Source organism: Pelodiscus sinensis, chromosome 16, assembly GCF_052426305.1.
Source record: "Pelodiscus sinensis isolate ZL-2025 chromosome 16, ASM5242630v1, whole genome shotgun sequence".
In the NCBI taxonomy this organism is placed as follows: domain Eukaryota; kingdom Metazoa; phylum Chordata; order Testudines; family Trionychidae; genus Pelodiscus; species Pelodiscus sinensis.
Window position 1 is genome coordinate 3,198,209 of NC_143067.1, and position 16,798 is coordinate 3,215,006.

Here is a 16,798-nt window from a genome sequence, read left to right on the forward strand (position 1 = left end):
TGCCGGCGCCGCGCGCCTTCCTCCCGGGGGTCGCCATGGCGACGCCATTGTGGCGCGTCGCCATGGCGACCGCCGGGACGCGGGAGGCGGCACGTGGCGCCCCGCCGTTGCCAGTCGCGAGGCGCGGCGGAGGGCGGCGCGAGGCGCGGAAGGGGGCGGGGCCGCGGAGAACGTTTGCGAAGCAACCGCAGGAGACAAACGGCCGGCGACAGAGGGAGGCGGCTGAGCTCACAATCCCCGACAATCCCCCGCCCGCGCCATGGAGGGGGGGGCGCAGGAGGAGCCCCCCCGCCAGCCGCACCCCCCCGCCGCACAGGAGCCCCCCCGCTTGGAGCACCTTCTCCTGCACCCCTTGTCCAGGCAGGGGAGCAGGGAGACGCACCTCCTGCTCCTCCCCCCCCGCCAGGGGCCCCCCCACCAACTGCTGCCCCCCTGCCCCGGGCAGGGCCCCCCCTGCAAGGAGCTGCACCCCCTGGATGGGCAGAGTGCCCCCAGCAAGCCTGGGGAGCAGGAGGGGCAGAGCGGGGGCCCCCGGGGGCTGCAGCTGAAAACAGAGGAGCAGGAGCAAGGTGGCCAGCTGGGGTGCAGCGGCTGCAGCAAGAGAAAGAGGGGCGAGCTCAAGGCCGCCACCGCCCGACGAGCAGGGAAAGAGGGGGCCCAGCTCCTAGCTTGTGGCCCCCTCAAGGGAGGAGGGGATAAGAAGAGAGGCAGCCTAGAGGAGAGCCAGAAAGAGGAGCTGGTGAAAGAGACTGGGGGGGACAGCATGGCTTTGGGGACTGGGAAAGAAGGAATAATCAAGACAGAGCAGGCAGAGGCTGCTGGTGAGGACTGCAAGGGGCGGGAAGAAGCTGGATCTTTCAGCGGCCATGTTCATACCAGCAAAGATGCCCCAGCGGCTCAGCTGCCTGGTGGATTTGGAGCGCAGCATTCTCAAGACGTGAAGATCCCACTGACGCTCCATCCAGTACCCTCTGGGGCCAGGATCCAGTTTCAGGGACCTCCGCCTTCTGAGCTGATCCGAGTAACTAAAGTACCCCTTGCCCAAGTGCCCCTTAAAATGCAATCCTTACTGGAGCCTTCAGTCAAAATTGAAACTAAGGATGTGCCCCTCACAGTGCTGCCCTCTGATGCAGGTATTACTCGATGGCTGTGGAATTGGAACTTCCAAGGCTGCCACAAATGTTGCCCCATAAGTGGAATTGTAGCAATTAGAAAACACAAGTGGAATGCTGTTGAACTATGGGCCTTTCTATGTCAACTTGTATCAATATCATTTCCGCCTGCACTGAGAGTGTAAACATACAGGGTCACATTCAACCCAGGTTTTACAGGGTCTGTTGATGTCCGTTCTGACTTTAGACCCCTGTAGCTACTATCGGATTTTTAACTAGAAAACCTAAGATTTTCAAGAATAGGAGCCTGAAAGCAGTTTTTAAAGTCCATGTTTAGGCACTGGCCCGATTTTGAAAGTGCATGGGACCCCAACGCCTCTTGTAGACGTTAACACTTGAAAATGATGCTAATTCCGAAGCATGGCATTTAAAGACTGCTTTTAGGCTCCTATTCTTGAAACTCTTGGTCTTAATCTTTAAGAATGGTTTTAGGAGCTCAATTGTAGCCTTGAAAATTAATGATTTCTTTTTAAGTGATGTCCTACTGGCCAACAGACCTTTCTCCTTTCATTGATAATGCAGAGCTTAGATGATGTGTGTATTTAGTAATACCATTCATAGAGGGACTGCTTGCGAAGGGAATTGGTAGTACAGTGGAAATCATCCACTTTTTGGTCCTCGTTTCAAATCCAGCCCTGTTAATTGTGATTCGAAATAACTGGTAAACCTCATTGTCTGAGGAATAAGGGTTATTTCAGAAGAAGGGTGTTCTCCCAAAATAACCGCATCCACACCGCATTTTGTATTTCGAAATAGCGCCATAATGCGATTATGCAAATGAAGCGTGGGATATTTAAATCCCAGCTTCATTTGCAATTTCAAATGTCTTCATTTGTATCCCTCTCTCAAAAGAGGGTGCAAGTGTAGACGTACCCGGAGTCCTTCCAGCAAAGGTATCCAGATCACAAAAAACATTTAGCATCTTCTGGAAGACTTAGCAGAAAAGCTGAGAATTGAATGGCAATGGAACTGAACTACCTTATTACCCCTGAATGTGGTCCCTACAGGGTCAGGGCTTAGGTACATTACTGTTGCAGTATGCATAAACTTGCACTGATACTATGGCACCTTTATAAAAATATGCATTACATAACACAATAATTAGTTAAATGAAAACAAAACACCTACCATTTTTATTATGGTGAAATTAGTTCTGATCTTTGTGAAAGGATAGAGAGAGAGAGACTATGTAACACTAGCTGATGCTGTAATGTTAAATATTTCAGAGGGATAGCCGTGTTAGTCTGAATCTGCAAAAATGATGAGTCCTGTGACACCTTAAAGACTAACAAATATATTGGGCATAAGCTTTCATGGGTAAAAACCACTTCATTAAATGCATCATGCATCTGGCAAAGTAGTTTTTACCCACAAAAGCTTATGCTTAAATATATCTATCACTCTTAAAGGTGCCAAAGAATTTCTCAGATATTTAAATTATTCTTTATGTGGCATTTCACTTGTGGCTAGTCGTTACTCCATTATACTCTTAGTGGACATTTAAATGTTTTTTCCAGAAGCAATTCTCCAAATATATATGGATTCTTTCTTCAAATATAATCTATGGCAACATTGCATGTGCTGTCTGTCTAATAATTTTCTTTCCCAATTTGTGTTATATAGGGATACCAGATACTCCATTTAGCAAAGATAGAAATGGCCATGTAAAGCGCCCAATGAATGCATTTATGGTGTGGGCAAGAATTCACCGGCCAGCACTAGCCAAAGCTAACCCAGCTGCCAATAATGCAGAAATCAGCGTCCAGCTTGGATTAGAGTGGAACAAACTCACTGAAGAGCAAAAGAAGCCCTATTACGATGAAGCTCAAAAGATTAAAGAAAAGCACAGAGAAGAATTTCCTGGTAAAAAAAATGCATGTACTTCCTTAGACCTGCGTGCTTTAAAAGTTTAGGTGACCCCAAAAAAGTTGACTTTATAAAATACTCGTGGACAAGTGCAGTACTCTGCATGGACTCATACAGATAGATGCCATTAGAGGGGGAAATGGCAGACAGAGAGCTGTGTGATTGGCAATACATCCAGTACAGTAGGATTGGAAAAGGAAAGGCCATATAGGAAACAAGGGTCAATATGCTGAATGAGAAGTAATCCTGTGTGGAGGTGGAAAAGAGGAGGTTTCTCAACTTCTAACGTTTGGTTCTTGGAGCACTGTATTCTGAACTTTGAATTCCCTGTGGTTCTAGAGTTATTTATTCTTTCAATTTAATATTCATTTAAGGCATTTTCCTAAAAATTAATGTTATCAGATACTATGGTGACAAGAGCCATAGAAATGCTATAAATAGATTAAATACATGTTTCAGCCTCAGCTGTGGACTAACAGTTTCCAGTCTGGGAGTAATAATTCAAATATTAATAGCATCCAATATTCATATTAAAATAAATCTATACCTATAACACTAATTATAAGTTAGATTATTAAAGTTGAAAGAGTTTTTCAAATATAATTTACCATTCTCTGGTTATTCTGTTTCTTAGTATCTTTTCACTCAGATTGGGCAAAAAAAATTAAACTAGTGAGTTTCACTTTGTTTCTCATGTACAAATATAATTCTGCAACTTTTAGGTTGCAAAGCTGCAAGGGAATGTTAATGCCAAACATAAATCTGAACAAAAATATCTATTTTCATTGGAAACACATTCATTTTAAATTGAATTAGCACCATTAAATTGAATTGAAATAGCAGGAATACCAAATGGCTAATTCATCCCTTCTTCCTCTAGTTTTAAGATGTGTACATTACACTATTGTAAGTAATCCAGAAGTAAATCAAGACTCAAATCTGGTTTTCTGTGTTTGGTTGGAGGACTTGTTTGAGATCTGAAATGTGGAATGAGACTTTTTTCAGCCTTTAACTGAAGACGGCAAGGTAATGGGGTCCTTAACAAAGCATTTTTCTCCTGTGTAATTTAAACAGGTGAAAAAACAGAATAAAAATCACTGAAATATAAAGTGTTACACACTTTGTATCTGTGATGTCATAATCCTTGTTCTCCAGACTGTGACAGAGTATTCCAGAATAAACAAGATCTGAATTTCTTATGTCAAAAACAAATAGAAATCAGAACACTAATATTAAACAATTCGAAACATTAAGGCCTTCTTAATCATGAAACAAAAAAATCAAAGCTCCTTAATGAAACCTAACAAGTAGAAATGACCTACCATTATCTTTACAAGTTTGTTTCTATTTAATTGGTGTATGTATCAGAAACAAACCTAATTCTGCCTGCAATAATAAATGCACAGTTCTCACTGGGTCAGGTTCTTCCTTAACTATTACCTCTCTGCAGTTTCACTGGTGTAAATGAAATTTTCACAGGTGAGAATTAGGGAGCCAGTGAGATTATAAATCCAGAGCCATAAATTTAACCTTACCATATTTTTTCAAAATAAAGCTCAGGCTCCACTGCCATTTTCTCCTTTTCCCTCCCTTCATAATATGTTGTTAATTTATGCCACAGTGACCCCTCTGATTTTTTGATCCTGGATTTCCTTCAGCAGTCGCTTAATATCATATTTTAAGATCAAAAGAATGCAAGAATGTGCCAGTTTCATCATATTCTGATGTGCTCAGTCTGCCACTATTTTGAAGTGAATGGGAGTTTGCTGTTGGCTTAACTGGAAGAGGATTTGTTCTTGTGGAGCCATACAAACTTTTCAGAAATGTGGGTGTTGTAATTTTTCACGTCTTGTTACAGTGAAAGAAACCAGCCCACACGTATGTGAAACCTGCCTTAAGCTTTCTCATTTACTCTTCTGCAGGCTGGGTTTACCAACCACGACCAGGCAAAAGAAAGCGCTTCCCGTTGACTGTCTCCACTGTCTTTTCTGGCACCTCTCAGAACATCATCACTACAAACCCAACCACAATTTATCCTTTCCGATCACCCACTTACTCCGTTGTCATTCCAAGTGTGCAGAACAGTATTGGACATCCTGTCTGTGAGTTTGTTTCATTAGTTTTGGTGAATTCAAGAATAAGAAAACTGTATCCTGCGTAAGGTCAAGAATAAGCCAGCATAAGCGTGTTTAAAACAACAATCGAGTGGCAAAAATGCTTAAGTGGATAAGGTGAAGTTTGTCAGAAAAAGTGTCACAGGGAAAGATGTTAACAGTGTGAGTGGTACATTTAGCCATATCTAAACTTGCAGGTGCAGTTTTGCACACAATGTTCTAGATGTACGGTGTTTTCACAGCCACAATTTTGCATGTATAACAACTCATAGAATCATAGAACATTAGAACTGGAAGGCTATGTCTACACTGGCGGGTTCTTGTGCAAGAACATCTTGCACAAGGGTTCTTATGCAAGAACACGTCCACACTGCCATGTGCTTTTGTGCAAGAGCATCCATGGCAGTGTGGATGCTCTCTTGCACAAGAAAGCTCTGATGGCCATTTTAGCCATAGGGCTTTCTTGCGCAAGAAACCCCTGCTGCGCATCTACACTGCCTTCTTGTGCAGAACTCTTGCACAAGAGGGCTTACACTTGTTAGACAAGAGCATAGCTCTTGCGCAAGATTCCCTCTCTTACCATGATTTACTGTAAATCTTCTTGCACGAGTGTGGACGCTCTGCGGAAGAATGGCCATTCTTAAGCAAGAACCCACCAATGTACACATAGCTGAAGGGACTTCCAGAGGTCATCGAGTCCAGTCCCCTGCTCTCATGGTAGGACCAAGTAGCAACTGAGCATAACTCAGTTATGTACACAACTGGAGTAATTATGTATTTAACTAGCTAATTTGCATACTGTTGTAACCATGTTAGTCCCGGGATATTAGAGAGACAAGATGAATGAGGTAATAGCTTTTATTGGACCATCATCTGTTGGTGAGAAAGACAAGCTTTTGAGCTTACATAGAGTCCTTCATGTCGTGAACAATAAAACCTCCATATAAGCTCAAAAGATTGTCTCTCTCACAACAGAAGTTGGTCCAATAAAAAATATTACCTCACCTGCTTTATCTTTCTAATTTGCAAACACACATACAGTTTGAATACACATATCCATGTTTCTGCACACACCGAAAGCTGGCTCTGAGAAGCATGTCAGAAAAGTGGATGTGCAGCATTGTACTCCCCTTATTTAATCTGGGTTGAGGCGTCTTTTTTAAGTGGGGACCTATCTGATCAGTTAAAGAACATATTCCATGCAGGTTAACCCCTTGACCTATGGTCCCACATATCATCATTTAAGCAGTTTTAGCAGTGCTTGAACAGAAGATTTTTGGAGAAAGCCAAGCATGCCTCAAGAAGGAGTTAACAATTGTATAGGTAGCCCCCTTTCTTCTGCCTCGGTAGCGATCCGTTGTCCCAGTATGGATATGGAAGTGCTGGAGATGCTATCTTTCATGTAGGAAAACAAAGGCCATGAGCATTTATGGTCATTTATGTAATATTCAGACTATTACATGTAATAACACCACTGTGTTCTGATTAAATTCTACCTTGAATAACTTCATGTTACCTGCCTAAATTCCCTCTGTAGTCTTCATTGGATATTGTATTCTGCTTTTCCTGATCTAAACAATTGTACAGTGTTGTGATGCCATCTAGAATACCTACTCTGTTTTATCCCAGAGGTGGCTATACTTTAGTTGTAGTTGAAGTGATTCCTGTATATGTTGTTGTAAAGCACAACATTTTCCACTGACTTGGGATTTAGGCTCTGAAGTCACTTAGTCACGTTTGAAAATATCCCCCAAAATGCATTGGAATCAGTCTGTAGAAAGGGCACACTCTAAAATGATAACTTTGTCATAAAAATGTTACAGAAACATGTCTGTGGGTATCCTTTTACAAAACAAATGAAAAATTACAATTTGGAGGCAGTTTGTTGTTTCCATCTGATTCTGTTTCTGTGGTCACAGTAGAATTGAGCAGGTTTACATCAGCTGAGAGGGTCAGTACAGAATCTGCCTGGGGACTTTGCTTTGTCTGTCTTGTTCTCATTCTATGGCTATGTATAGACTACAGGTTTTTTTTTTTTAAATTGGCCTTTTTTTAATAAAACGTCACTTGCGTCTAGACTGCCGCCGCGTTCTTTCAAAATTAAATTGAAAGAACGTGGAGGTTTTTTCGACAGCAGTAAACCTCATTTCACGAGGAAGAACACCTTTTTTTCGAAAGAGCTCTTTCGAAAAAAAGCATTATTGAACACAAACAGGGCTTTTTCGAAGGAGAGCATCTAGATTGCCTGGGTGCTCTCTTTTGAGAAAGCGGTTTGCTTCTTCAAAAAAAGTGATGGCTGTCTAGATGATCTCTTTCTAAAGAAACTTTTTCAAAATGAAAAAGCTTCTTTCGAAAGAAGAGTGTAGTCTAGACGTTCCCTATGTGTAGTTAGCTAATGTGGTACTTATCAAAGGCTGTTATTGGACCCTTTCCATTCATAACTGATCAATAATCATTTCTGTTTCCAAAAGGTGAAGCCCCTTCTACTATCCAGCTTCCAGCTCCTTCCATTCAACATCCAGGTCCAATTACACTTTTCCAGCCGAGTGTTGGAAGCACCACCCCAATGGCTGTTCCAGCTCCAAATCTGCCTCTTCACCCTGTAATTCCACCACAGCGATTTGCTGGACCTGTGCAGACAGAAGCTCATCATGTACCTTCCGGATCAAATTGTTCTGTAAAGAGACCTACCCCAGTTTGCATTGAGAGCTCCAGCAGAAACCCAAGTAACGCCAACACCACTCACTCCAGATTTCCTGTCTCTACCAGTCAACCCCCTAAGGAGTACTCAGGTGTTTCTACTTGTCCTAGAAGTGCACCAATTCCCCAGGCTCCTCCCATTCCTCACTCACATCTCTATCAACCTCCTCCCATTGGTCATCCAGCCACTCTCTTTGGAGCTCCTCCTCGATTTTCGTTTCATCACCCTTACTTCTTACCCGGACCCCATTACTTCCCATCAAGGTAATGAAGCCATTCCTTTACATTCCAGTGAGAGCCTGTGTGTGTAAAGGGTCAATTAAACCTCCTGCTTATAGAAGGAGTGCAAGAAACAGCAGGCTGGATCAATGACTCTCTGCTCAGGAATGGGAGGCTGGGGGTGGGAGGGGAGTGGGCTTGGAGCTATTGGTAGTTGGGTACAACTCAGAGCAGCCTCAGGCTGACAGGTCTCAAAGCTGGGGATCTGTTAAGGTGGCATTACACTAACAGTAAATAGAAGTGCTTGCTTCCCCTCCCAACCATCCAAGTCCCAGCAGTTCAACTGAATTCAACAAAAATATATTGAGTAAAAGTCACGGAAATAAAAAAAAATCAGATAGAATTAGAACTGGGCAAGCATTTGAGCTAGTTACACAGCACGCCAAGTTCCTTGGTGGGTTTGGCTATGAAAAGAAATAGTGCTGAAGTCTGACCCAATGGAACGAGCCCTGGGGATGACATAGCAAATAAACCCTAGTACGGGCAGTCCCTGGGTTACATGGATCTGACTTACATCGGATCCCTACTTACAAACAGGGTGAGGCAACCCCGCACTAGCTGCTTCCCCCCAGCAGACCAGGGAGACGTGAAGCTAGCGCCCCCCCTAACAGACCAGGGAGACGCGGAGCGGCTTTTCTCAGCAGACACCTCAGCTTGAGAATAAAGGACTGAGGGAAGTGAGGTGTGGGAGAATAAAACTGAGCTCTGGAGAAATGTTTGGCTAGAGTTTCCCCTACAATATGTACCAGTTCCGACTTACATACAAATTCAACTTAAGAACAAACTTACAGTCCCTATCTTGTACGTAACCCGGGGACTGTCTGTATAGCATCTGCACTTTTGGATTAGTCAGCTGGTGAACAGCAACTTGAACCCAAAACTCTTGTGTCTGCACACCCCCATTACAGTATACGGTTCTGACTAAGCTGATCACATGCAGAGAGACTGTTATGAGTTCAACAGTGACTCTGTGCAGGCTCCAGTGTCTTGGAAGAAGCCAGCTGAGCAACATCCAATGTGCTGTTCAGATACAAAGGACCTGGAAGCCAGCTAGTGTGCAGAGATCCATGAAAAGAATACACAGGGCACAAAGTCTGTGTCACTTGGAACAGGGATAAGCGAGCTCAGTGTTCATTTTTACAGCTTACGTTTTATGAGTGAGTTCAGTGTTCATTTTCCTGGCTTACATTTTGTAGGTAGCCAGTTTCCTAGATTTGATTTTAGAGAAATTTCAGGGTCACAAATTATTGTAAAAATTACTCTCCAACAGGAGATGTGTAAAGATTTGGGGCCACATTCTGCCCTGACTTACCACACTCTCCTATTGATTTCAGCAGAATATGCCTTCACAAAGAAGAAGTCAGGGCAGTATATGACCCAAGAACGTGGGAATACTTTATTGACAGATTGTATCTGGAATACAAGTCTGTTTGTGGGAATTTGTTACTTTCAAAAGCCTTAAACAACAGCCTTGGGTTACCATCATTTGGAGAACACACATTGGTGCCTTCATGTTGGCCACTACAGACGATCTAGGCTTTGGCCTTTTGTGACCATCATTAGACATGAGCAGTTTGGGTTGTTTTGTTGTTTGCTTATATCATAGCAGTCTGTTGTGTGTTCTAACAAAAACTGGGCTTTGAAAAATTACATACCCCACCATGGGAATGTTAAATTTAGATTAATCAACTAATCGATGGAATTTCCATTGACTAGTCGATAAGTGGGGGAGCCACAGCGGGGCTAGCTCCCGGCCCTGGGAGCTCATCCCATTGCAGCTCTGCCTTTTAAATGTATTAAGAGCTGTCAGGCTCTTAATACATTTAAAAGACTGAAGCGCAGCGTAGGGGACCCATCGCGAGCCAGGACAGCTGATTCCCCCAGCACCGGCACCCGGCTCCCGCTCCCCCTACTTTCCCCCCCACCTCTCTCTGATAGAGGCAGCAACAGTCGGGGGGAAACAACTATTTGAGGGACTAGTCAACTATCCGATAAGCTTATGCTTATTATGTTTATTGAATAGTTGACTAGTCGACTAGTCACTGCATCCTCACACACATCTCTGACACAAACTCATCTGCAAGTTCAGTTCTGTGGGATTTTTGTTTTCCTGGAAACAGTTCATCTTTTTTATGTAGCACTGTTTGTGCAATGTATGTGTGCAAAATTGTATGCTTAAAAATTAGTGGGGGTTGAAGAAATGTATGGAAAGACGTCTTGACTGTGTTTGTACAAGCTGCTTTTGGGACCATATCCATGTGCTCACTTAAGACATAACTAGTACCATGAAAGCCTGGATCTGCATTGTACCAATACATATCTTTATAGTATCATTAGAGAAGGGGTCTGTTGTTCCGTATACTTCAATTAATCTACAGCACTGTACATGTCTATTACATTGTATGCATTGTAAAACGCTTGGACATTCAGTCAAGATAAAAATGCAGTCGGTAAGCAGTTGTTTGGGGAGATATTTCTTATCATCTTGTATGGAATTTCTCACTTTCAGCTGCCAGTCACACAATGCCTACTCATATATCCTGATGGGGCACATATGCAGCTCTCAGTGTGTTATGTGAGTGGCAGCCACTCAATGTATACTCTCAGTCTGGCGCTGAGGATGTTCCATGGGTCGCAGCCATGTGCCGATTGGACTGCAGGTTGATATCCCATCCTCCATGAACTTACCCAATTCTTTTTTTAACCCAGTTATGCTTGCGGCCTTCACAGCCTCTCCTGGCAACATAGTAAACATGAGGGCAGGATTCCCGGACAGCCTTCCTTTCTACTAATAATCTAGCAGCTGCAAGACGTGTTCTAACGAAATAAAAGGAATTGTTTTTAGTCTGTTTCCCACTCTGCTATGAATGGTGGCCTCAGAGATCTCATATACTGGCTTAGAACGTAAGAATGGCCACACTGGCTCAGACCAAAGGTCCATCTAGCCCAGCATTCTGTCTGCCGGCAGTGGCCAATGCCAGGTGCCCCAGAGGGAGTGAACAGAACAGGGAACCATCACGTGATCCCTCCCCTGTCGCCCATTCCCAGCACCTGGCACTCCAGAGGCTTGGGGACACCCCGGAGCCTGGGGTTGCACCCAGGACCATCTTAGCTACATCCTCCGTGAACTTAATTCTTTTTGAACCCAGTTATGCTTTTGGCCTTCGTAGCATCGCCTGGCAACAAGTCCCACTGCTTGGCTGTGCTATGTGATGAAGTATTTCCTTTGGTTTGTTTTAAACCTGCTGCCTGTTCATTTCATTGGATGACCCCGGTTCTTGTGTACTGTGACAGGGTAAATGACACTTTGCCGCCACACTGTTGGTGAGTTTATAGAGCTCTGTCAGATCCCGTGGTGATTATGATGGTTAGTTTTACTCTTTTCAGTGTTTGCGAACATGCTTGCTAGCTTGTAGGACGCTATTCTATCTGTGGCATGATTTATATTAAGAAATAAAAGTTGTGTTTTTTGAAGCAGCTTCTTGGGCGTATCCATCAGCTACAGAGCTGCATATGTAGGTTAGTGTCTCTGTCATAGACCTTGGGTGTGACTCTCCTTGTATAGAGGCGGGGTGCAGTTGGTAGAGGTTGGTGTGCATAAGTAGCTCACTACTGGATGAATTGGCTAATTCAGATCATTCAGGTAACTTTCATCCTCAGGCCTCAATAGAAATGCAGCCAGTCGTACGTAGTCCTTATGCTTTACAGCTTATCACCATAGCAAAAAGTTTGATTTTTCATCTTTTGATCTCTTTCTCTGCAGCACGTGTCCGTACAGCCGCCCTCCGTTTGGCTATGGGAATTTCCCGAGTTCCATGCCCGAATGCCTGGGCTTTTATGAAGACCAGTATCAAAAGCACGAGGCTATGTTTTCTGCCCTGAATAGAGACTATCCTTTCAGGGAGTACCCCGATGAGCGTGCACACAGTGAAGACTCCCGTAGCTGTGAGAGCCTAGAGGGAGTGTCTTATTACAACAGCCACAGTGAGGAAGAATATTTAACTCCCATGCCACAGTTAGATATTGGAGCCTTGGAGAACGTTTTCACGGCAACCCCATCCACCCCCTCCAGCATCCAGCAAGTCAATGTGACTGACAGTGATGAGGAAGAGGAGGGGAAAGTGTTGAGAGATTTGTAATTATTAACCCAGATGATAACCATCCCTAGGAGTATTTTAAAATATTAAATAAACGTTTCAGTCCAAGAATATCTTTTTAGTCAGTGTGTTCAAGGAGAAACCCAAATCACCTTGGTGATAACTGCAAATTGTTGGAAGAACTCAGATCATCCTGTAGCATTTCGGGAGGCCAGACATGGAACTGGGGCTGTTACTGAAGTCGCTGGGTTTTCACCTGCTCACACAAGGCCTGGATTTAGGTCTGGAGTCACAAGAGCATTCCTCTTCAGGAAAGCATTAAAACGTGCTTAGCTTTAGACCTGTGCTTAAGCGCTTTTCTGAATAGGAACATGCTTAAGTGCTGGCTGGAATCAGGACCTTAGCTGTCTTTGTTCCAGGACTTGTGTTCATTTTGGCAGCTTTACTTTAGGAATTTTAGCATGTGAAATAATTCTCTTCCCGTGTCACAGATTCATGAACAAAATGTAAGGCTGGATGCAATAAAATGCACTGACAGCTAAGGACTGGGGTCTGAAATAATTCCCCTATGCTTTCAGATTTGCCCTTTGGCTACCATGAGATGTTTATTTAGCAACATAATTTAGTTTGTTTTTCTATATAATCTGTATTTTTGCTGAAAATTGTTGTGTAATACATTGGCTATGTAGGCTCCAGTTCTACCACCCCTACTCACATTCAATTGTATCTTACTGTGCCAGAGTCGCATTGGTTTAAATGGGGACAGTTTGGACAGCAAGGTGCTATTAGTGGGAGTGGGGGTGACAGAATCTAGCCCCATGAAATAACTTATACTAGTGGACTATGAGTTGATCCCTGAGTATAGTTAATATTAATATTTATACAGTATATATTTTACATTTGTTAGCTCGAAAATGTGTCTCCACTGAACTGTAAGAGTAGATGAGATACAGATTTTGATTGCCAAAACTAGTAATTCATGTCACTAAACGATTTTTTTCCTTTTCTTCCCATTTCTTTCACGGGGTATCCCGTTGTTCTGCTTCTGTTCTGTTTCAATAAAGTCACATGAACTGCGTGGTGTTAGTGCTGTATGTTACAACGACAAGCTTTACGGTGTGCATAGTCATCAGCCTTACAAAGAGGACCTGAGACCCCTGTATGATCAGAACTCACATTTTAACCCTTTGCCCATGTTCCTTGTTTAGCAGATAAGGAAATCAGACCTATTGCAAACTGAAGGCCCAATGAAAACAAGGGGGACATTTATCATTGACCCGAGTTGGACCACCCAGGCTGGAGGTGCAGGAGCTGCTCTAGGAATCCTGTAGCAAGCAGGCCTAGAGGATGTGTGGCCAGGCGTGCTTTACGGTTATTCTGCAGCATTCCCTTTGAGGAGCCGGCTGCTCTCTTAGCCATCCCATTATGCCTCCGTGGCCGGGACTGGGTACTTCTGCATCTCTTTGTGCTCTCGAGTGTAGGGAAAGGATCCCAACCTGCTGCTTGGCGGGAGAGAAGAGGTGTCCTGTGCCCTCTGCCCTGCCCATCCCTGGGCACTAGTGGACCAGGGCTAGTCCTCAGAATGTGAGTTGCCCTGGAATTAATCATTTCTATTGCGGCAAGTGCAACTCTTCACTGAAAATTGTTAACACCATATCACAGCAGTAGCATTTCACTACGTGTCCAGTGAGTCAGTACTTAAACAGTACTAGAGGATTTACCTGGTGTTGGTTGGGACTTTGTGGGGGCTCAGTGCAGAAGTCAGGTGATGCTGCTCCAGTGATAGCTCCCTGGGACCCCCGGGGCCACACTGTTGAGCCGACAGCTCCTCCTGGAGGTGGCGTGAGTGGTGGCTCCTCCCAGGGAGGGAGCAGCGGCTGCTCTGACAGGCCCTGGCTTGCGTCTATGGTGGGGCTGCCCTGCCTGGCCCTGGCCCGTGTCTCCGAGGGCCAAGGGGAGGGATTTGAGGTGGGATGGCCACTTACCTGTGGCTGGTGGCCAGCAATACAAAGAGCCCTACCCCAAGCTAGCCATCTCTTCCTGGTGCTGCTGCCCCCTGTGGTCACTCGGCAGTATAGGTGCCCATGCACTTGCTGCCCTCGGTGGTCATTGCAGAGCATAACTGTCCCTGCTCTCCTACCTCTCCCTTTCCATATGATGGAAAACGGTCCCATTCCAGGCACTTCCTGTTTTCCTGGCACAACCAAACCCTGGCCTTGATTTACGTTAAGATAAGAGGAAGCTGCCTATCAAGTTCGGTGGTCCTAACTCTTACTGTTTAGGAAGAGTTCTTGAACAAATGGACTCACAGACTGACGGACGGACTCATGGGCGGACAGATGCACAAACTCTCTAAAATATATAGAGATATACAGGTAATACAGCTGCTTTTTTTGTTGGGGAAACAATAGAAAAGAAGGTAGAAAGGGTTATAATTGTACAATGGATATTTTCCAGATAGATAAATACCGTAGATACTCTTTAGATTTTCCATAGATGATAATGCCTGGTTTTAAGGTGTTTAAGGCTTTATGCAGTTAAAGAATATGGCTAGATTCTAGTACACTATACACTGTGATCATGCTGTAACCAACCCTGCTGCTTCCATTATAATCTGGAGTGTGAATGGGGCCCTGAGAGAAAAGTCTTATAAATAAATGAAAATGCCTGTTAGCTCCTAAATTGGCTCCTGAGGGAAAGCTGATAGGGCCCTAGTGCGTGTATGTGGGCAAATGTGCTCATTCCCGCACAAGTATGTCTCCAAAGTGTGAAGCAGCTGTTAGCAGGATTACTCCCTGAATCTGACCTCCCTCTCCCCACACTTCCCGTTTGTGGTAGATCCCAGGGCTGGTAAAAGGAGACCATTTCATTACAATGTGCAGGAAGCAGAGCTGCTGCTTTCCAGAAATAGTCTGAATGTGGGGTGCCCTACTGGGAGGTGGATTCCCTTTGCCTTGCTTTGGGGGAGCTGCCCCATGGGTTCTCCTTTGGCCATCTTTCTGCTTAGGACCCCGATCCAGCATGCTGCCAAGTGGCTTCGACTCCCAGGATCTGTGATGGGCATCTCACACTGGCCTTTTTAAGAGGGAGCAAGTGGGGGAGGAAGAGAAGGTCCAGTACACCTGGGAGTGATTATCTGCTGCCAAATTGGGCCTAAGGGAATTCACCTGGATCTTATAAGGAGGGAGACAGCAGCAGGGGATCTTTCTGGGCTGGAGAGTGTGTGGAAGAAGGCTGATTGCCAGCAGGGAGTGGCTGTTTGGTGACGAACAGACTCCACCAAAAGAAGAGCTCTAGGGCTATGCCTACGCTGCGCAATAAGATATGCAAATGAGGCACGGGGATGACTATCACCACACCTCATTTGCATACCTAATAAGCCACCATTTTTGCAGCACGGACTTTTGCACAAGAAGGAGCTGTCTACACTGCTAGGAGCTGTCTACACTGCTCCTTCTTGCGCAAAAAAGCCCTCTTGCACAGAGCTGTTCCACCGCTTATTTTGAGGAAGAACAGCTTTGCGCAGGAGGGTTTTTTTTGCGCAAGAAGGAGAAGTGTAGACAGCTTCTGGCACAAAAGCCCATGCCACAAAAATGGCATCTCATTAGGTATGCAAATGAGGCGAGGCAATATTCATCCCGTGCCTCATTTGCATATCTTATTGCGCAACAATGCACAGTGTAGACATAGCCTAGGAGTGGTAAAAGATGCTGAAGCTGAGTATGAAGGACTATGTTGTGGTGGTGGGGGGGGGGGGTGAACTTTCACAGAGATTTTTTTCTCCTCTCTGTATGTTGGTCATTTGGCTTCCTCACATTTTGGTCTGTTGTCCCTTACAGTGTTGCAATCCCAAAAAGTCTGCTCCTTCAGAAGGTTTTCTCTCTAGAACAGAGAGATCAGCAGATGGGCTGAGTTTTTCAAAGTTACCTTGGCATTTTGATCACCAATTCCCTTCTAATTTTCAGGACAACTGGGCCTCCAAATCCTTCAGGCAGCTTTAATTGTCTCTGGGTAAAAGCCCCATGACTATGGCTGTGTGTCACTTCACCTGTGGTAGGTGCATAAGGAGAGCTGGATTGAGGGAGAAAAGCTTACTGTGCGATCAATATCTCTATTATAGACAAGGGTCCCGCCATCATAAAAAGGTGATTTGTTTGCATTCTAGACCTCAACACGTAGTGGGCATTTCCTGTAACTTCCTCTGTGCTATGCACTAACCCAGTGAGTCAAGACCTAGTCTATTGACAGCTGTGGTAAGATGTAATGATTTTGATTACAGGTGTGATTTCTCCCTCTCCCATATCATTAGAACAGGACCACCCCTGTGGATACAGTCATAGCAATATGACGGTATCTTATGTCAGTATAGCTATTCCCATTATGGAAATAAGTTATATTTGTACTAGATTTACCTGGCATTGCTCTGGTTCTTCAGGGTTGGCGGAGTGGGGGGGGCGCAGGAGTGAGGGCAGAGGACTGGGGGTCTCAGAATCGGGTGGGGGCATCAGAGACCTCTCCCCTGGGCTGGCCCTGGGGCACTGGGGATGTGCTTGCTTGCTGCCCCCCTGTG

The 16,798-nt window shown here is 44.6% G+C and overlaps 1 protein-coding gene across 1 annotated transcript; it reads left to right on the forward strand.

The window, feature by feature from the left end:
• The first annotated feature begins 107 nt into the window (after window positions 1-107).
• On the forward strand, window positions 108-13,306 carry SOX30 (SRY-box transcription factor 30). Its single transcript, XM_006138296.5, has 5 exons — window positions 108-1,133; window positions 2,796-3,035; window positions 4,961-5,140; window positions 7,624-8,116; window positions 11,895-13,306. The coding sequence occupies exons 1-5, from the start codon at window positions 260-262 to the stop codon at window positions 12,268-12,270; spliced, it is 2,163 nt and encodes a 720-aa protein (XP_006138358.3). The 5' UTR covers window positions 108-259; the 3' UTR covers window positions 12,271-13,306.
• The last annotated feature ends 3,492 nt before the right edge of the window (window positions 13,307-16,798 follow it).